At 41.2% G+C, this 20,964-nt stretch overlaps 1 protein-coding gene across 1 annotated transcript; it reads right to left on the bottom strand.

Moving 5' to 3' along the window:
* Window positions 1-301: 301 nt before the first annotated feature.
* On the bottom strand, window positions 302-20,575 carry urb1 (URB1 ribosome biogenesis homolog). The gene is made up of 39 exons (XM_080428689.1): window positions 20,363-20,575; window positions 19,126-19,265; window positions 17,371-17,522; window positions 16,696-16,825; window positions 16,254-16,350; window positions 15,841-15,926; window positions 15,628-15,753; window positions 15,409-15,539; window positions 14,977-15,172; window positions 14,737-14,874; window positions 14,449-14,622; window positions 14,217-14,349; window positions 13,981-14,103; window positions 13,779-13,891; window positions 13,556-13,675; window positions 13,119-13,235; window positions 12,427-12,565; window positions 12,151-12,321; window positions 11,776-11,975; window positions 11,449-11,667; window positions 10,444-10,626; window positions 9,037-9,874; window positions 8,718-8,925; window positions 7,439-7,625; window positions 7,292-7,350; window positions 6,978-7,177; window positions 6,745-6,855; window positions 6,566-6,629; window positions 4,634-4,802; window positions 4,450-4,549; window positions 4,191-4,351; window positions 3,991-4,102; window positions 3,788-3,894; window positions 3,379-3,522; window positions 2,815-2,924; window positions 2,494-2,700; window positions 2,065-2,306; window positions 1,330-1,908; window positions 302-1,009 (listed from the first exon to the last, which is right to left on the bottom strand). The coding sequence occupies exons 1-39, from the start codon at window positions 20,490-20,492 to the stop codon at window positions 813-815; spliced, it is 6,813 nt and encodes a 2,270-aa protein (XP_080284815.1). The 5' UTR covers window positions 20,493-20,575; the 3' UTR covers window positions 302-812.
* Window positions 20,576-20,964: the final 389 nt, after the last annotated feature.

Raw genomic sequence — 20,964 nt, forward strand, 5'->3', positions numbered from 1 at the left:
AATTTCAGATGATATTGCATCTGCTCATAATAATGACCAAACTGAAAAAGCTTTAGGGCCATAACTCATTACAAATTATTTTTTCTTTTTGTGCAGGGCTCGCCATTCCCAAACAAGTAACCAAACAACATTTGATGCTTGACCTTTGGGGGATTTTCATGAGTGAATTCATAAAAGTGAATGTAATTAATAAATAAATACAAATAATTGAAAATGCTTGTGTGGCTACTGTTTGGGAACGAGCAGACAGATGAGAACTGAGGAGATGCTGGTGAGTCAGTCAATGTGAGTAGTCTATGCTTAAGCTTTCTTTTATTCCATCGGTGTTGATCCAATCAAATAATTAGTTAAAGGCAAGCATTAACAAAAATCACAGTTCTCCAAATATAACTATAATGAACAGTTAACAGTTATTTGACAAACATGATGATAAAATATCAGTGATATATTCTTGCCTGCAGTTTTAAATTAGGTGTCTCTACAGGCCACATCATTGGCTGGTGCCATAGTAGTAGGTTCATGTACTGTATGCCGGCACCTATTTCCCAAGTAGCCTTGGCTTGTCTGTTTTTGACAATATAGATTTTCTGATAGGTGATATTTGTTTACTCTTAATTGCTTCTGTCAGGTCCTTCAATACTTGGTCATACCAGACAGTGTACCACCTGGGATGAATTTGTATCCCACTTGTAACTGTTTGTCAATGAGCTAAACCTCTGTTGAGAGATGGTTTCAAACATCACAGTTCGACAGCTGTTAGCCCTGGCCTAGAAGGCTTGCTCCTTCTGGTGAGCAGCAGCTCCGCATAATGATTATGTAGATTTCATTGCAGAAACAATGTCATTGCAGATGGTTCCGATTGCCGTTTCAGCCAATGAACGTCTGGACGACTTCCGCCCCTTGAACTTGGCACCAGTCACCAGCTTGGCATGAAAAAGGAACAGTTGTGCTGTCTGGGCACCACTCCACAGCTCGTGTATGTACAACGACAAAAGCACCAGCCCAGCTTCTGCAGAGGAGAAAAGAGGCATGGGACTGTCATTGCAATGGCATTCATATATTCTGTAACAAATCGTAGTGGACACTGACAAGACACTGAAGAGTAATCTAGTTGTAACGGTCTCATAATAGATATGTCCTAGGTTCACTGTCCGCCACATGTCCCACTTAACAATGTTTTAGTGCACTGAGAATATGGAATAAAATTATGATATAATATATTTAAGCATAAGCATGATCCAACTTTCTGTACAATTCTACTTCTGCACATTCCACTTAGATATGGAACCATACGTTAAGAAATAACTACAGTAAGTGTTCAATTCTTACCCCTTTTGGACTGCTCCTGTGTGGCATCTAACAAACACACAGTGAGCGCTGTCTGATGCAGGTCCTCTGAGGTGTGGCCCTGGGATTCCAGCAGGTTTATCATGATGGTGGTGAACAGATGGAGTGTCTCCACTCTTGATGAACTATGAGACTGACATGGGGACTCAAAGGCCTGATGATAGAGTGCGAGGAAGTCGACTCTAATGCCGGGGTCACCAACCACAACTTCCACTATGTCTTTGTGTGGTATCACAACCTTGTGAAACCACTGGAGGAAGTCTACTGTTCTGCTTTCATCAAACGGGCCCTCCACCAATGCACGCAAGGACCATTTGGTGAGCAGATGTGCTGTATCGTTGACCAACAGCCTAGCATCCTGTTTGTCACTTGGTTGGCTCAGTTGACTACTCTGAGGTACAGTGGGTGTACAAACAGGCTCCCAGTGAACAAAGATGCTGCTGAGATAAGGTTTACACTCGCTCAGAAGAGCCTGCTCTCGTTTCTCTGCCTCGGCGTCGTCTCCCAGGTCCCCCGTTAGGGTGAAGGACCCTTTTCCTCTGGCCTTGTCCTTCCCTGTCCCTGAATGGAAGATAAACAGAGCTGTGTTTATGCCACATCAGACACATATGGAGCAAGTTAAATTATGAACCGAGGACGGCGCTGGAGTTTCCACTGTTTAATGTAAAACTATCAAGCAATTCAGGCATAGTAAACAAAGAGTTTTCCAGCACTCACCCAGCAGATCCTTCACCCTGTGTTTTTCAGCCACAGAGTGTAGCTGGGCAAGGATCGTGGCGCTATGGGACAGTGAGGCCCAGCATTGGAGTAGAGTGAGGGCTTCGGCACAGGACAGGGGCTGGGGGATCAGTGTGAGCCAGTTGGCCCGTTGGCTCATACTCAGAGCCGTCCTGCAATGCTTCAGCACAGAGCGTAGAGTCTGCAGGAAAAGGCTGAGGTGCGCAGCCTTCACACCCATCCTGAAGGGATGCGATCAAAACAAACACGACTAGTATGTAAATATCAAAAGTTGACAGTAATCTGTTGCCCTACCTTCAAGATGTATTTATGCTGTTGCAGTATCGAGACACTAGAAATAGATAAGTGTTTGCACTCCCAGGTAAACATTCACACATTAACCAAACAGTTAAGTAGATGCCACTTTACCTCAGGTGTCTAATGACGCTGAATGCCACACACAGGAATTCGTTGATGAGCGGGAGAGGGAGGCACCTCTTTGCGCTCTTAGGGCTCTCCCCTGCAGACAAGGAAGTGGTGGTTCCATCCACTTGGTTCTCCTTCTGTCCCAGGTTGGTAAACCAGAGCACATGGAGCAGATCTATGATGGCACTGAGCAGGTTCAGATCCAGATTCCTGCAAGATAAACAGCAGGATAAGATAACAGAGAATACAGAATTACTGTAGGTACCGTAGTGGTCTGAATGAAAATATTGAAAACAAATTCCAATACATTACAGTAGAGCTAACCTTCTTTCGACCACCTGTAGCATCCAGGTTAAGAGCCCAGAAACCTTGGTGAGGTTATAAGCAGCTCTGGTCACACGGCTAGCTTGGCGCAATACCCTGATGATATGAGTCTAGAAGATCATATGAACATACACTGTAGATAAGTGTTAGACCAAAGAAATAGAAATTCCAAATTTGGGCAAGGTTTTCAGCCTGTTCAGAACCCCATTGACTATTATAATATTCAAGTAAATATTTCAAGAGGTACTTCTATGGCCTACTGGCAGTGTGCACAATAATTTTGGCCCGGGTCAGTACAGTGGTTTGATGTTTTAATTCATATTTATATAGCCTTGTTTTCTTCTTCTATTGCCAATTGATTTACGTTGTGTCTGCATTTATTGTATGTCTGTACCTCGGCTTCCGGCACCACTTAAAAAGGAGGGTTCTCCCCTCAATGTGTTTTCCAAGGTTTTAAGTAAATAAAATAATGATTTTGGTGGGGTTGAACATAATGCACAGCAGACATCTTCTACAACATTCAGTCGTAGTGACTTCAACGTGATTGTCAACATTTCTGCGTACCTGGGTGTACTCATTGCACAAGGGGCTACTGCTGAATGCCAGCAGGGTCTGGAAAATACCCTGCTGGTCACACAACTCGTAGCAGTAACGATCGGTCAAACCCTCCTCCAGTACAGACAGGATCCATTCCCGTTCCACCTTGTGCTGCAAGTAGAATCACATTAGTCACACAATCGAGGTCATTTCTCCAGTCTCTCTACACAGAGAGGGATAACATCAGCTAAAAAAAAACTAACAAAAAACACTGGCAAAACAAACAGCAGACGAAGGTTGGCAGTTGTTGGCATAAGCTGTCTGTTTGGACAGTTATTTATTTTACAGAATACCATCTGTTTGATTGTGATTAATGTTTCACAGAATACATAGTAAAACAATGTCTTATAAGGGCAGATGAAAATAACAGTAATACCTCTATGTCAAAACTGTAGAAGAGCTTGAAAAACTCGGGCACTCGTCTGAAGTCCAGATTGTGATGGGACAGCAGGAACTTGTTTACCATTGCGTACATGTGGTCCTCTGGGGATTTGAGCAAAAATAACAACTCTTTAATCAAATGCCATAGGTCAGGGGAGGTTTATGTAATGTTTTCCAGTGGACCGAGTGTGCACACACCAGGTTTGAGCATCTGCTGGGTGACTTTGGCAATGTATGTAGTCAGCACAAAGGGGAGTCTTAGATTCTGTTGCCTGATGCTATTCTTCACGGTGTCCATCAAGTACAGCAACTAAAACAGAAAGAAATATAATCACTGAAATATATCAAAAGTTTCCTTTTTGCAATTTGTCAACACGTATAACATTACAGTAGAGTACCTGTCTCTTCTCTTTTAAGCGAGCAGCCTCCAGGTGTAGGTAGAAGGAGCTGAGTACATGGTAGGCTGCGGCGCGCACTTTGGAGTCATTGCTACTCAGGGCCACAAAGGCGAACCCGAGGGCATGGCTGGATACAAACTTTAGACAGTCAATCACACTCTCTGTCATGTGGGATGGAGAGAAAAGACAATTGTAATCGTCAATAACAAAAGCTGATTTGGACCAGCGATGACAAAGGTTACATACTGTATACACCCACCTGGCCGCAGCATGGCACTGAACAAGGGCAACAGGAAACACGGATCGTACAAGTTCCCAGCATCATTCACTTCAGCGTCTTTGTAAAGCTCTTTACCCTCCTATAAGAGAGCAAAATGTGATTAACGTGGGATACATTTTATAATAAATCTAAAAGCATGTATAATTGCAACATATGTGCCCACCTGAGGGAGAATCCTACGATGTTGTGGGAAGTGTGCAATGGTGTGGAGCATTCTCTCACTAGTGAGCAAGGCCAACAGGTCCTCAGAACTAGCCTGCTGCCATAGAGAAGCTCCTAGGCTTTTCCTGGCCTTGTGGTGCTCCACAGCTGCCGGACCCCACAACAGAGATCTGGAGTTCAAAACACATAATTCATTCACAGCCGTCACTCCCATACATAGATGGATATTTTGTATGTCATGCACATAACATGCAAAATAAATTTTACTCAGGCTAAGCTCCAGAAGGGCTTCTGGGCTTTAGCCCAGAATTAAAACATTTATTGTCTAGCCTTGAATATTTTTGAAACATCAACAGGAAATGTCATTCAGATCCACCCTCAGCACTTGCTAAAAACCATAAAATATGGTAATGTTTGAATAAGTGGCCACATTTGTCCGCCTGCCTACCTGAAAGGGCTTTTCAATTATTTGATAAATACATATAGTTTGGGAACCCATTTTAATCTTCACAAAGATCTGCATTCTGTAACTGTTCCTGAAATAACTACAGCTAAATTTATAACATTGTTGAATATAAAAAAGTGTTATGGAAAAAATGTACATTTTGTGACGCAGGCATACTGACAGTTGTAATTGTAGATGACAGTTGTAGCTTTCAAATTATATGATACATCCATATCATTTTGGAACCCATTTACCCCACTCTTATCCAAATATGTGCATTCTATAACTGCTTCTGAAATAACAAAATCACAATTTATAGCATTGCTGAATATATTAAAAAAAAAGTATTATGGAAACAATATCATACATACTGTATATATATATATATATATATATATGATTTTGTGACGTAGGCATAAATGACCTAATCCTACTTTGTGAAATGTTGACATCTGACTTTTCTACTGCTTCGTGAAACAACATTTTGACCATCTCACCATTCTATAAACCTTTACCAACTAGGTTAGCCAGATAATTGTGAAATATATCCTGGAGTGGCGCTACTGACAAAAATCAGTAAAACAAAATATGAATACTTGAGTATATTATGAGTCATGCATGCATTGATAATAAAATATATAAAATATTCCATAACACTAATCTTGCTTTGCAAAGTACTCCCCAGATATCGCTTAAATGGTTGTACAGTAAAAGTAAAAAAGTGTTTCAATTCAATCCATCAGGCTTGTGATTCATTATATTTCTTCTGTAAGGTAAGATAAAATATATGGAATGTCCCTTCCTGGCTCAGCCCCAAATAGGCTCTGTGCATAACTGTTAGCCTCGCGTGGCCAGACAATATCACACGACACACTGCGTGGATATTAGTCTGGTCCCTATCAACGATAAAAAAAATTCCAAGGGGCGGTTACAAAAAGATCCAAACGGACTCTATTGGTTAGACCTAAACCAATCAGAGCAGTGCTTCCTTGTTCACGAACTAATCAGAGCAGTGCTTCCTTGTACGTCATTGCTCCAAATAAGGTGATAAGCCCGCCCACATTTGGATACTGGGCCCTGGTTGGCTCCACACCACTGCGGAGGGAGAGAAATGGAATCTCTATGGAGGGGGGCCAGACCTAATCTGCCGAGGGCTAAAGTGCGATGCGATTTTGCAAAGGCAGATTCGGCTGGAACCAGGCTACATAACTGTAGTCCCAGGTTTCCTGTTCCGGTTAATTTTTTCATATCTTTGTTTGATTGGCTCGGGAACACATTTGAACCGGAAACACACATTACACCTTCCCATGCGTTTCCTGTTCGAAACTGCTGCAGAGCCAATCAAACAAAGCTATGGGAAAATGAACCAGAACAGGAAACGGTTATGCCACCTTCTGAATTCCCGGGACTACAGTTATGCACAGAGCCTATTACTTGGACTCGGACCCAAATGTTTTCCAACCTAGTGACATCCCTGATTTTACTTACTGAAATTTCAACAGGCTGATGTTGTTTCTTTCATATTCCCGAAGTAGAAGTAACAGCTTCTGATCTGCAAATCAAAATGAGTCGTGAGAGAAGCCCTTCAAACAAACACTCATACACTGATGCAAGCATGTGCACACACACACACACATACATACAACCCTTGATTTTTTGTGATTTACCTGAAGTGCTCAGCGTAGCTCCATATGCTCCCAAAAGCACGACAAAGTGATTGACGTTACAGACCAACGGGCATTTCTTCACCAGACAGAGAAGAAGCCACACCACAGCCTCTGGGGTGAACACAAAACATGCGTGTTATCATTTACAAAAACAGAAAGTCAACAAATAACTGTGCAATGTTTTTTTTCCCCTCCAATTTAATTATAGGGTATGGGGAATTCACTCTATTTACCTTTGGTCTGTAGATTCTGAAGATCTCCACTCGGATCATTCTTAGAGTCCAGCATGGTGGGCAGGAACAGTGAGTGGCTGCTGATCATCATATGCATGGTGGCTAAGGGCAGTAAGTTATTGGCGGCAGCAGTACCACTATACATCAACTCCAACAAGTCACTCAACGTGCTCAGGAAGTGGCGGTCTTTGTAGCGGTATCTTGAGGGAAAAGAAGGTTTTCATGAGCTCATCCATGGATATCAGATTTTGTGTACATCATCAAACAACTCGCAAAATGGATGAAATGTGGGCACATCATCAAAAACATCTTACTTCAGTCCATTTTTGACAAAACTGTTCCAATCAGATGGAGTGATGTCTTCAGGAGCGGTCTGCACCAAGATAAGATTAAGATAAATCATGAAATGACTATACAGAAAAAGTCTCATAAATGTATGTAAGAGGAATTAAAAAACCCACGAGAATCCTTTGCAGTCTGTGCAGGACACTCTCCTCCTGGGCTGATGGGGCAGTGGCCTGAATTTTAGAGTAGTTGTAAGAGGAGGTTAACCACTTAACAGCAGCAGCGATGACAGCCTTCCTCCAGGGTTCTTGTTCCTCTGGACAATTATCCAGCTTCTCACTGACAACATCTACCAGCTGCCACCTGAAGGAGATCAATAAGTCAATCATTTTAGCATATTACATGGATTTACAATATATTTTCAATGCTCTGATGAAGGCTCATCGCCTAAACGCGTAAGCGTTCGTTTAATGGTGTGTGCCAATAAAAAAGTGGAAATGTGAGTACTTTGTCCTCCATTAACCCATTAACTGCCAGAGGTATTTTCATATTTTTTTAGCCAGTGCCAGAGATTTTTCATTGAAAAAAAAAAGTACTCAGGAGCAGAGATACAGAATTTTTAAGTTTTAAGTTAACACATCGAGTGCCATAAACGGTCCGGACCGTTTTTGAGGATCCAAACGAGAAGTGCCGAAAACGGTCCGGACCGTTTTTGACCCAATTCTATTTTTATACGAGTGGCCCACGTGGGGCGCTAAAACGAAACTTTGACATCACCCAAGGAGTTTCTGAGAAGAAGAGGCTGGATGTGGCTCCATGTCAAAAATCCTTCCGGTCGGCGTTTTCAATGTTATCTCCTTGACTAAAATCTTAATATCTCCATTTCTTTTTAACGTGGTGGAAACGAGCCGTTTTCGATCGGCGATCACGCTGCAATGGAGGATCGCGTTGGAAATATTATTGTTCCAGGCGTTAGTCGGGACCCTCCGCCGTCTCGCACGCACGCTTTGTTTACATGCACTTCCGCGTCGGGGCTTCTACAGCACGAAACGTATAACGCAAGTGGATGGAAGAAATGCAGGCACTCAACGTATAATATTTTAATAAACCTCTGGCACCCAATGTGTTAACAAGGAAGTGGATAGGAGTCTAGATCTTCGAAAAATCATATCTCCTTGGTCTTTGGGTCAAATTTTTTTTTTTTCACGTAGATCTACGTGACTGGCACTTGGCGGCTTTAAATAGGTTCGCGTAGATCTACGTGATTGGCAGTGAATCAGTTAATTTGAAAATTTGGATGTGCTACCTTTTTGGATTTTTTTCAATACCTACTTTTGATGTGTATACTGGATTTTAGGTCTAGCACTCCACTGAGAAAACCCATTGTTGATGCGCAACCTCTTTTTCTTATTTAATATATTTTCAACATTAGTGCTTGTTTTAGCAAGATGTTACCTTTCAAAATGGCCCACTGTGTGAAGGGCTGTGGGCAACTTGTTGATCAAGTCCGTGATATCCTTAACATCTGCAGCCAACTTGACCAGGCAGGCCAAAGTCTCAGCATGTAGGACCACAGAGTCTTCCGTCTTGTCATCACCCAGCACAGAGTGGCATAATCTGTCCAGCAGAGCTTGCTTCAAGGCTTTTAAAACTTGTGTTTGCACTGTCAAACAGAATGCACAAGGAAAGTAGAGCACATAACACGAGTAGTAGTACAGTATGGTCATATTGGATATTATCCAAGATAATGTCAGCTAAGTTCAATTCTTCTTACCATCTTTGGGCCTGGCTGGATCTTCCCTACTTGCTGCCTGTAGGTAGGTGGTGAGCAAGGGGAGGAAGGCTTCGGTTTGGCAGGAAAGCTGCTCCAAGTTTGCAGGCTCAAGACACCACAGCTCAAAGCGGAGGCGGTGTGTGGTGCAGTTCTGCAGTAGGAGGGAGCAAATTGCCTGTGTAGCTGGCAGGGGCCGCTGGAGGCAGTGCAGCAGTATGTCTTCATGGATAAGCTTGGCGTCACCTGGCTCGGTTGAGAGCCTCTGCAACAGGAAGGCCTCCAGCACGGGACTAGAGCAGGAAAGAAACAGTGTGGCCAAACCATGGAGGTGCACTTGCGTCAGGCAAAAGCGGTGATCTGTGGAATGATTCGAGTTGCTCTCTGTGAGGATCTGCAGGGCTGCGTGACCATACACACTGAGCTCGGCTGGCGTCTCATCGTCGCTGGGGGCGATGAGGCTCTGCTGGGGGAGGAGCAGCAAGGTGGAGACCACCTCTTTCAGGTGAGAGGAGTCCATGTAGCCGTGCAGAGAAAGGAGGGCTTGTATGGGCCGTGATTGACTCTTTGGTGCCTGAGAGCTCTTATCCTCCAGCTCTCGGAGCACCGCTCTTTCAACAGCGGCCATGTAGCTACTGAGAAGTTCCAGTTGGCCCATATCTCGAAGCTGGGAGGTGCAGGTCTTCAGCAGAACCAGGAGGTCATCAGTCAGCTGGCCACATAGATGCTTTAGTCTGACAGGATTCAGGCTGTTAGGAGGCAAAGCAGCAAGCTCCAAAGCCAGAAACCACTGCTCAAAACATGGATGTTTGAAGATGGAGCTCAGCACAGCCAAGAGGATCTAAACAAGATAGTGTGATTACATACAGTACCAAACAAAATATAAAATTTCATATCATGATTCCTTAACCACACCATTAACACATTGGGTGCCAAAACCGTATATATACGGTTTTGCGCATACTAACGTTGAGTGCCAAAACCGTATATATACGTTTTTTTTTCCTTCACAGCAACAGGAAATATCACTCCTACAAGATTTAGACTCCAATCCACCTCCTGGTTAACTTATGACTTCAAAAACCTGTATCTCGGCTCCTGTGCACTTTTTTTTTTTACAATGTTAATTTAACTTTTTTGAACTGGCTGCAACTATGGAATGGATTTCCGAATGTTTTAAATTTTTTCCCCCCGATTGTACGAGACCTGTATGTGTGTAATGAGGGGATCACCGTGAGGACGGTGATCACTGAATTTTTTTTGTGACTACTTGAAAAAGGTTCAAAATGTTTAAAAAGTCCTGGCACTCAAAGTATAATATTTTAATAAACCTCTGGCACCCAATGTGTTAAGGTAGGAAAAAAACAATCCCCCCTAGTAAGAACATCCAATCAAGTCTCTTTTTCAAACCTCATCTCTGTTGGCCTCTGTTGCAGACGGGTTGCTCTCCAAAAAGAGGTCTGATCCTTCTTGCAAGTCAACTTCCATTGGTTCAGAGTTTGCTGCTTTCTGAATACCTTTAAGCTTGTTCACCATGTCAAGGAGGATTCCCATTAAGGTCTTTAAAACTGGGGTGCATACGTCTTTGGAAAGCTGCGGAGGAAAAACAAAGTTGGACCTGAATAACAGTTAAACTTTTTTTTTATTAACATTAAATTCCGTAATACAGGTTGTTTTCAGCTCTTAGTATCCACAGGAAGCATTTTTTAACTGGCAGCGCCTGTCTGTCATGCATTTCTATGGTTAAGACACGCTGGTGCGCTAGCCTGGCATTGGCCAGACTGATAACGTGGATTCACTCTCACGTTCCTCCCCGGTATCAGTCTGGACTTCGGCCCATAGGGAGCGAGTATGATAAATCAGAAAATGATTTTCAACTGCTGTCCGTACAACAGTGAAAAGCATCCAAATCATTTTCTGATTTCTCATACTCGCTCCCTATGGGCCCATTGGGCCGAAGTCCAGACTGATACCGGGGAGGAACGTGAGAGTGAATCCACACCATCAGTCTGGCCAATGCCAGGCTACTGGTGCGCTGCTCTTCCCAGCGCCCGAGCATTGCGTGTCAGCGCTCTTGGCGGCCAGCGGTTTTTGGCAGAGTGCCCTGGACTCGTCAAGCAGACAATAGTTAACATTTCGGAGAGGAGTGCCGGTCATTTGATCCTACTGATTGTTTATGAGAACCCGGTAATTTACGACCCGACGTTGAATTGTTACCACAACCATGATAATCCATGTTTATGTTGTTTCAGATGAACTATTTGCGCTAATAACGCAGATGACAGGACGTTCGAGCACAGCAACGGTTGATATGTTAAAACGTTGCCAGCATCAATAAACACGTGAGTGAGCGCACATGATATCCAAAGCGCTCCAACCGCGCATTAAACACTTTCTGTGGACACGGCCCCTTACCGTGCCAAAGTCATCCACAACGGATTTGATGTAGAGCAAGATCTGCCTGGTCGCCACAGGAAACGCCGTCATCTCCATGGTAGCTAGAGATGCCTCTGCGTTGCTCTTAAAGCCGTCCTCAAGGAAGATGGAGGGGCCTTGGTTATACGCAGCCTTCATCAATGTGCTGAATGAAGAAGGGTCTGGCAAGCCTGGGGACTTGCATTCAGATGATTTGAACTGTGAACCAGAGCAGAAACGTATTAGAACCATTATCCAAATCTGGAATTATTTGTAAATCGCACTATTACATGACCGACCGTTGCATCAAGTAAGGTTAACACTGACCAGTTCCTCCTGGCTCGGCTGCGGTATCCACTTAGAGTAGTAGTGATGAAAGTGTATGACGGAAGGATGAGGATCACCAGAGTCTTCAGAGGACACAAGCTCTTTATCGTACTGCTGTAGCGCCAAACACAAAGGGAGAGGATCTCTCTGACAGTGGAGCACATCCGAGAGCACTGCCGCCATGAACTCGTAAACCACACCTTTATTTAAAAAATAACAATAACAGTTAAAAATGTGTCGATTAACTTAAAGGAAGCATTTTTGAGCAAAAGAAAACAACACACATACAATTATTACCAATATCCAATACTAGTGAAGTTAATCGGAAATGATATTTCTTTAATCTGTGCGATGTCATATCCAAGGCAGGTTTACCATTCTCCACTTTGAAGGCCAGAGGCAGTTTGTTACGGGCCTCAAGAACAGCAGGTACCACAGGGCTGAAGGGGAAGGTCTGAATGATGAGGTCATCACTTAGACATGGCCCAAAGTCCTCCATCTCTCCTTCATTACCATCCATGATTACATCCACCATGTCGAGCACATCTAGAGGACATCAGCAGGTTTGTAGAAATGCCAGTAATTGACAGAGTTAAGAAAAAAAAAAAAAAAAAGAACAAAAGGAAGAAATTGCATCTTTGAGACCCTTACCATCAATGTGTGAGATGGGGATACTGACAGCATCTCCCTCCTGACCACTCAGGTTAGCTTGCACGTAGGCTGCCTCCTGTACCAGACTGGCAACCTTATCCGTGTAGGTGTGAGGATTGCATACCAATCTCACCAGCACCTGTATAGAGATCACTCAAATTATTCACAGAAATGGCAAATATGCTAAATTGCAGCAACAATGTTTAGCAAGCTGCAGTTTTTTGTATACGGTCGTTTGTTGTATCGACATGAAGTCATGCTGATTTTAGCAAAAAGCTTCAAAATATAGAAATGAATAATAGTAAATACCTGCTAAGTGTAATAGTAGCTAGGTTAAATCTATTTATTTTATTTATTAGAGTAATTATATTTGCCAGACCCAGGGGGTCGGCCTACAGGAGGCTTTGTCGGTCGGTCTGTCAGTCGGTCGGTCTGTCCCTCTTTTTCTACCCAGCCATTCAGATTTCAACCACTAGGGGTCTGGCAGAACCAGGTCTCCTGGTCTTGTTTACTTAATTTTTGCAGTGCTTTACATTTCCAGTTGTTTTTCACAATCAATTTACTATGACTGGATTGTTTGTTTTGACTTTTGTTGTATTGGTATCACTTTGTCTCTAAAATAACACAATATTATAATATATTATCATATTAAACAATATATAATACTGAGTTAATGAAGAAAAGAGACTCACTCGTTCTAGAAACTGGATGACAGCTTCTTGCTGTGCTGGTTCTAGTTTTGTCAAGTGGTTGAGCCAGAGTTCCAGCTCCATCCAGGTGTACTCAAACACACCACTGTCCTTTAGCACCTTCATAAAAAAACATAAAGTACAACATAATTTATTTATAATAAAAAATAATACTGTTAACATCTCCATTAACAGGTGATTTACTATAATTTGTGCAGTTCAAAAATGCTGATTAATCCATGTGTTATTGGCTTGATACAGTATGTTGATGTTGAAAGCACGCACACAAAGCAGGTGCCTACAATTGTAATCCAGCAAATAATTACATACTAATATGAAAGCATCATCGTGCACAATGAAAAGGTGATTTCTCTCATCATTCTCAGTGTGGACTGGATGCAGACTGACCACTATTGTGTCAAGGGAGAACATTTTCTTACTTTGAGGACCAGCATCCGAGTGGACGTTTTCAGGTGGCTGTTATTGCTACTCGCAAACATCTTGAGAAGCAGGTAAAGCACTGACTTCTCCCCAGATGTTGCTTCTGTATCCACAATATCCTGTACAATAAAGCATATATAATTCAAGTTATGATGTGGATTCTTAAGAAAACATAATCTCTGAAACATGATAAACGGAGGAGTGAACCGTTTGTATTATCACCTGAATACGGAACCAGGAGAACTTGCTAGCAGGGAGATCTAAGGCGAGCTGCAGTATTTGATACTGCAGAACAGGAGGAACTTCTTCCCTCATGCCCTTCTCTGAAACGATCCCTGTTGTGTTCAAAACAAGAACAAAAACAATTACTAGGCTGAATGATTTAGTTCCAATAAATGTGTCTTCAACACACAGAGACTATTACCTTTTAAAAGCTTGCTGAAGTCAAATTTGCACTGGGTAACCAGATGTGGCGCTACCTTCTGATAAAGGCAAATGACCTGGAGAATGAGAGCCTTCAGGAGGATGACCTCAGCTGTATCAGCAACTGCACGACAAAAATACACAGGAGTTGATCAATAATCTTTTTTTAAATTTTACCCTCTGTTCAACAGCGCTACTCAGAATAAGAAAGATGCATGCTAATGCTAATGTTATTACCCAGCACGTTAGTTTTAGCATCCTTGACATCGGAGCTCCCTTCCTTCTCGCTCTTTTTTTCTCCACTCTCTGCCTTGTTCTTGTTCGCCAGTGACTGCCACTTTGACAATATATTTGTCATATCTGGAAACGTCTAGAGTAGAGCATAAAAAGGAGCTGGTCAGATATGGTGAGGATCATTAAAAGGCATTACTGTTTTTTTTTGTGTGTGAGCCCCCTTTCCCAAAGTTACCTTGCTAAGCGTCTCCCTGTACTGCAGCACCAAGTCTTCCATCATGTCAGGAGTGTATATGTCTGAGCTCTGCCACACAGACTTATCTAAACAGTACTCCATATTCTTATTGGCTCTGTTCAAGATGAAGGACATCATAGAGAGGGTCGTATGCTGAACTGCTATGTTGGCAAACTGTCGGATACAAAGCAAGAGGAGACGTTACCGAAATACATCGTCAAGCTTGTTATGGTACTGTGGACATTGAACCAATGAATCTCTACATCTATATGAGAATTGCTGTCTCACATTGAGGCCCTGTGTGAAGAAAGCCTTGTTGCACACTGGAGGCAGAGATGTCACCATAATCATAGAGAGCAGGCGAGATACCGGGACAGCCTCCTGAGTCGGGAACACTTTGGAGATTTCTGGCTGAGCCTCATAGATCTGAAATGGAGAGAATTTAAAGAATTTAAAAAAAGGGGGGGGGGGGGCGGCATTAGTCGTCACTGCAAAATGTAACAAAGACAAACAGGCAATCATCCGCACCTTCTTCAGCAGCTTGACATTGTCCTGCCAAGCACTTGTGAGGCGAGGAGTGAATGAATATTGTGTCTCCTTGAAGTATCTAGGCAGAATATCGGGGCTAATCTTGAGTATGCTGACCACCAGCTCTGCCACCAGTTCATCCTCTGTGGCCTGTTTCAACCCCACCAGGAACTGAAGCAACACAACGTTACCAACCCTGGACAGAAAGCACAGTCAGCGGTTAACCACTGTCAACCTGGAATTCCTATTTTGAGCATGTCATTATAGGCAAAAACTAAAGATATTTCATAAATAAGGAATAGCAGATATACAAGCTCAAAATGCGATATGACATCATCATAGGACCAAGTATAAAATAGGGCATAAGTGGTTAATAAAGGGAGAGCTTCCAGAAAAAGACTAAATAAAATCCCAATACTTAGGAGTACTTACTTGCCAGCTGTTCCTAAGCTTGGGTCATAAAAGTTGATTCCGTGTTTGCGGGAGCAGCACAAGTCCAGGAGGAATTTGTGAACAAATTCACGGATGACCAATTTCCCAACCTGCTCTGGGTTCTCCACCGTCTAAAAAAAAGAAAAAGAGATTTAGGTCTGCTGTGAACACAGATGTGATGATTCTGTGGCCTATATATATCAAAAGACCAAAAAATACCTTGCTTTCATCCGTTCTTGCGTCCAAAATCCCATTCCATTTGTACAGAGATGCTATGTTGGCTAGTACAGAGGGTGAGAAAAAACGTATTTTCTGTGTTTTACTCAGACCCTTGTTCTGCACAACCTGCAATAGAAAATAAAGATTTAGAATCCTCCCAACGACAATCTAAAACAATAGAGCCTCAAGTGCATTCAACAGCCACCAACTTACTCCAGTGCTCAGGGTTGACAAAACCAGGTTGACAATGGACATCCTTTCCTTAGTCAGCTCCGAGTTTAGGATCTCTGGCAGGAACTCTTAACACATAAAATAATCACATAAGTAAAGATTAAATATGTATTTGAGTTTACTCTGTTCTGTATTGTAGTTTAACTGTAATGCCACCCGAAAAACCAAATCTTGTTGCCGAAAATAGCCGATCTACAAGCTCACAAGCTTGTAGATCTGCTATTGTTGCCAAATGTTCGCTCTATAATGAAATGCTCAGAATAGGGACGCTAGGATGGTTAACTATTATTGTTTTTTTACCACTTTTAATTGACTGTATATAAATAATAAAAATGAAAATAATAAAAACTATATTATTCTGTATTGTGTAAATTATAATCACATCAAATTATTACCTTTGATCTCTAATATCTGTCCAACCGTTGTACTGTCACCAGACACCAAGAAGGAGAGTGCAAACCGAATAAAAGCAACACGGACATCAGATTTTCCCTTGAAAAGACCACACGAAAATACAAGTTAGATATAAATAATGTAAGTAGATGAATGAGTATCAATTCTGACATATGGTGAATTTATACATTAAGAAGGTGAATCCACAGACTGCCTAAGAAATAGGCAAGAATCAGAATAAATAAATAACCAACTTCAAGTTGCAAGTGAAAAAGCAGATGTTTCAATACATGGTGCTTTCTTCACTATTTTATTAAATGTGCAAGGATTCACCTTCTGCTTTGTGCCGATTACCATTTGATTCTCAGCAGCTGAGTGAACATTTGACTTCCTCAGAGCACAAACAGGATCCCCATCCAAACCTTAATGTCTACATCTCCTCACCATTGTTTTCTTTTTCCTTGCCAATGCAAACAGGCCTTTATTGAAGTGAATCAGAGTGAAGACCTCTCTGGCAGAATCTTGACCCTGGGCTACCATGGCAGACAGGAGACTGAGGCACTGACACACAAGCCTATGAGCACAGGAACAATGTCAGGGAACAAGGACACAAAGCTTTAGTACACATTACAGATTTAAATGGATGTTGATGATTCACACATAAAAGTTTTCTTTTGCTAAAATAAGTGTTAAATAGCTTTACATTCTGATAGTAACCATTGGCTGCTATAGTGTTTGTTCAGAAACAGGAGTCTCCCTGTCTCTCCAGCTTTTTAGAAAACAGAAAATGCATTTTCAGGTCGGGATACCAATTCCAACCAATCTGGAGAGAGAACTCACACAGGATAAAGGATAAACAAGTGAAATTGGTAAGTGATGACACAAAGAAATGAGCAGAGAACACTATATAAAATTAAAGCTCTCTCCTGATTGGCTGAAATGTGGCCACCCACCTGAAAATGTATTTTCTGTTTATTAAAGAGCTGGAGAGATGGGGAGACCCCTGTTACTGCAATGATTACTATAAAGAGCTTTACCCTTTTAATAAAAAAAACTTACCCTACCTTTAATGTGTCATTTAAAATACTATATAGAGTGTCGAGTGCCCTTTATACGTACCTGTAATTTTGAGAATGGATGGATTCTAGTATGAGTCTCATGTAGCTGGAAATGATCTTTCTCACAATAGTGGTGCCAACCATGCTAAAGTGAGACAGGTCACTGGCTGTCCTCAATAGGACCATCTCAAAGCTCTGGAAGATCACTATCATCTGGAACAGAAAGAATAAAAGTCATCCTCCTCATACAGTAGGAATAAACAAATATTGGATAATCACCCGACCAGTGGTTCTCAAACCTTTTCATGTGAAGGACCCCCAAAATGATATACATATCATTATATATACACATTTTGTTCCAGGGACCCCCAGAAGCAAAGATTTGAGTTACAAATGTTCGCTTTAAAAAAATAAAGTATACAAAAGGTTTGCACAAACGATTTTTCAAAAATAGCAGATCTACAAGCTCATAGCGTGGCACTCGGTGCCGCGCTATGAGCTTGTAGATCTGCTATTTTTGAATAGCCAAAGTATAAAAAGGTTAAAATTAATGTGATGCTATATTAACACATTTTGCTGGGGACCCCCTGGAACCCCCCAAGGACCCCTGGGGGTCCCCAGACCCCACTTTGAGAATGTACTAGTAGTCTAGTACCAATGTACTAGACTACCAAGCAGTGGACCGTAACAAAGTACTTATACTTGAGTACTGTACTTAAGGATTTTTTTTTCCAGTAGGCCTATATGTACTTTACTTGAATATTTGTATTTTAATTTTTCAATACAAATATTCAATACACACAATATACATGGTCACATTCTGACTCGCTCTAGCGATTGGCAAGTTCCTTTTGCCAAATGGGAACTGGGAAAGACTGTTTTCAGCATTGGTGCACCTGATTGCAACAAGATATGAATACCCCTAGCATCTATTGGCCATTTTAGGAATTTACTTAATAACCGTGCATTACCTGTATGCAACTGTTTTCACTGATTGCTGTCAACATGCAACGGTTTTAAATGATTGTTGACAACATTAATGTTTTTCTTTGTTGTTCTTATGTTATTTATATGTGTGTAATCTCGACATCGTTGTAAATAAGGGTCTCAAGAACCTCCGGGGGTGAGCGGTCCGCAAAAGAAAGCGTGTGTTTTGGGGCGTTTTGGGACATAATATGCTATATAGTTACTAAAAGGTTACATAGGGAAGCTTTAAGTATTTATACAAGCAAGTACTCCAGTACTTTAACTCAAGAACACATTTATTTGACTGAGCAACTTTCACTTGTAGTTGGGTAATAATATTACATTTGACCGGGAATAGCTACTTTCTACTTTGACTCAAGTACTGGGGTTGAGTAATTGTCTACCACTGCTACCAAGTGTAGGCTGTGGTGGAAAGATTACTCAAATGTTTTACTTAAGTAAAAGTACCAATACGGCAATGTAGACATACTCTGTTACAAGTAGAATTACGGAATTACAAATTTACTTGAGTAAAAGTACAAAGGTATTGGTGTCAAAATGTACTTAAAGTACCAGATGCGACGCATTGTGAGCTTGTAGATCGGCTATTTTCAAATGGCAGAAATGTATATAGGGCTTAAGTGGGTAATGTATGTTTTGTAATAACAATCAAAATCTACAAAGTAACTAACAACTAAGGTTTTCAAATAATTGTAGTGGAGTAAAAGTACAATATTTGCCTAAAATCGTACTTAAGTACAGTACTTGAGTAAATGTACTTAGTTACTTTACACCACGAGTGTAGGTGGTGCAAAGTGAGAGAGGGTACTTGACTTGTCCTTGAGCTTACCTCGCTTTCTATTATCTTTTCTCCTTCCAACAATTTGAACAGCTCAGCACATTCCATGGAAATCTTCATGTAGCCTTCAACAACGTCATACAGGTCGGCACATGGCAGCTTTTTTGCAATCGATAGAAATGTCTCCAGCCCTGTTGGAAATGTAACACAAAGAAGAGGAAATATTAGTCAACTGTACTATCTTCATGTAGCCTTCAACAACTTCATAAAGGTCGGCACATGGCAGCCTTTTTGCAATCGATAGTAATGTCTCCTGCCATGTTCGATATATAACATAAAGAAGAAGCAATCTGTCAACTGAACTCATTTCACGTTGCCTTCAACAACATCATAAAAGTCAGCACATGGCAGCCTTTTTACAGCCTTTTTGCAATCGATAGTAATGTCTCCAGTCCTGTTGGAAATATAACATAAAGAAGAGGCCATCTATCAACTGAACTACAAGATACTTGCCAAAACTAAGGTACGACCATCAGCATTAATATTAATGTGTAAACATAATATTATAGAAATTCAAAACCAATACATAAAGATTTCCTTATCTTTAAATGTCAATAGGCCTACAGTTCAGCTATGTCACATTATAATATCATGCTTGTCGTGTTTCTCACTGATTTAGAGACGTGTATTCTGTCAAGTAACCAGCATTAGTAGGTTAACCTAATTGATTCATTTGGCAACCACACAATCTGTTACCAGTGGTGTAAAGTAACTAAGTACATTTACTCAAGTACTGTACTTAAGTACATTTTTTTGGTTTGTTTACTTTACTGGAGTATTTCCAATTTTCAGTACTTTTACTTCAACTCCACTACATCTCAGAGACAAATATTATACTTTTACTCCACTAGAATTATTTGAAAACTTTAGTTACTAATTACTTTGTGGATTTGAATTAGTATCACAAAACATACATTAACTTCAGCCCTATTTAAACTTTGGCTATTTGAAAATAGCAGATCTACAAGCTCACAACGCCTTGTGAGCTATTTTAAAAGGATTTTAATAAATTGTATACAAACTGTATGATACCTTGTGAAACGGGACATTCTGCATAATGAGTACTTTTACTTTTGGTACTTTGAGTATATTTTGATGCCAATACTTTTACTAAAGTACATTTTGATTACCGGACTTTGCAGTATTTATTTTTACTAAAAGAAAAAAATAGTACTTTTTCCACCACTGAGACAATCTGTTACAAAGCACAGTTTAATTATTTGCTCACCCTTCATTGCCTTCGTGGGATCCTTCAACATGCTTTTAAAAACTGTTCCATTGAACTCTGCTAACTTTTCTTTTTTAGCCTGCGAGCTACTAGTCGCATTGGAGTCTTCATTGGGACGTTTCTTAGCCATTTTGTAAAACAATAATAACACCGTAAATACAAATAGCGGTCGGTTACAGGTTTACATGCATGTGATGTGAAACAAACACACGTTGCTGCATAAACACAAAAAAAAGGTCCAGCGACTATAATCTTCCGGGTGGGTCACGTTCTCTCTGCAATGTAGTTCCGAGTCTTGCCATGGATCACACACGACACGACGACGTGCGTCATGGCTGAACTTCAACTTGGTGTTTGCACTTTTTCTATTTACAACTCGTACATCTACATAAACGTTTAAATTTCAAATATAAAGTGCTTAACTTATGTACATGGATGTTAAAATTGTTTACGGGTTCTCAGAAGTACCCTTATCTTCTGAATTGTTTAATAAAAAGCATCTTAATCCAATTGGTGGCCATTTTCTTCGACTTTTCTCCACATGCTTTCAACTACGTGACCCTATCAGTTGGGAGGTGTATTGCACTCTGATACATTATAAC

The sequence above is a fragment of the Gymnoscopelus braueri genome (genome assembly GCF_963280865.1).
Source record: "Gymnoscopelus braueri genome assembly, chromosome: 5".
Classification (NCBI taxonomy): domain Eukaryota; kingdom Metazoa; phylum Chordata; class Actinopteri; order Myctophiformes; family Myctophidae; genus Gymnoscopelus; species Gymnoscopelus braueri.

What these genes read in the sequence shown, in the direction of transcription:
- urb1 (XM_080428689.1), bottom strand. Translation starts at nt 20,492, where the DNA reads ATGGCTAAGAAACGTCCCAATGAAGACTCCAATGCGACTAGTAGCTCG. An exon ending in ATGTCAAGCTGCTGAAGAAG is followed by an intron (nt 14,875 to 14,976) that starts GTGCGGATGATT and finishes TCTCCATTTCAG; the next exon opens with ATCTATGAGGCTCAGCCAGA. An exon ending in CCCCATCTCACACATTGATG is followed by an intron (nt 12,322 to 12,426) that starts GTAAGGGTCTCA and finishes GATGTCCTCTAG; the next exon opens with ATGTGCTCGACATGGTGGAT.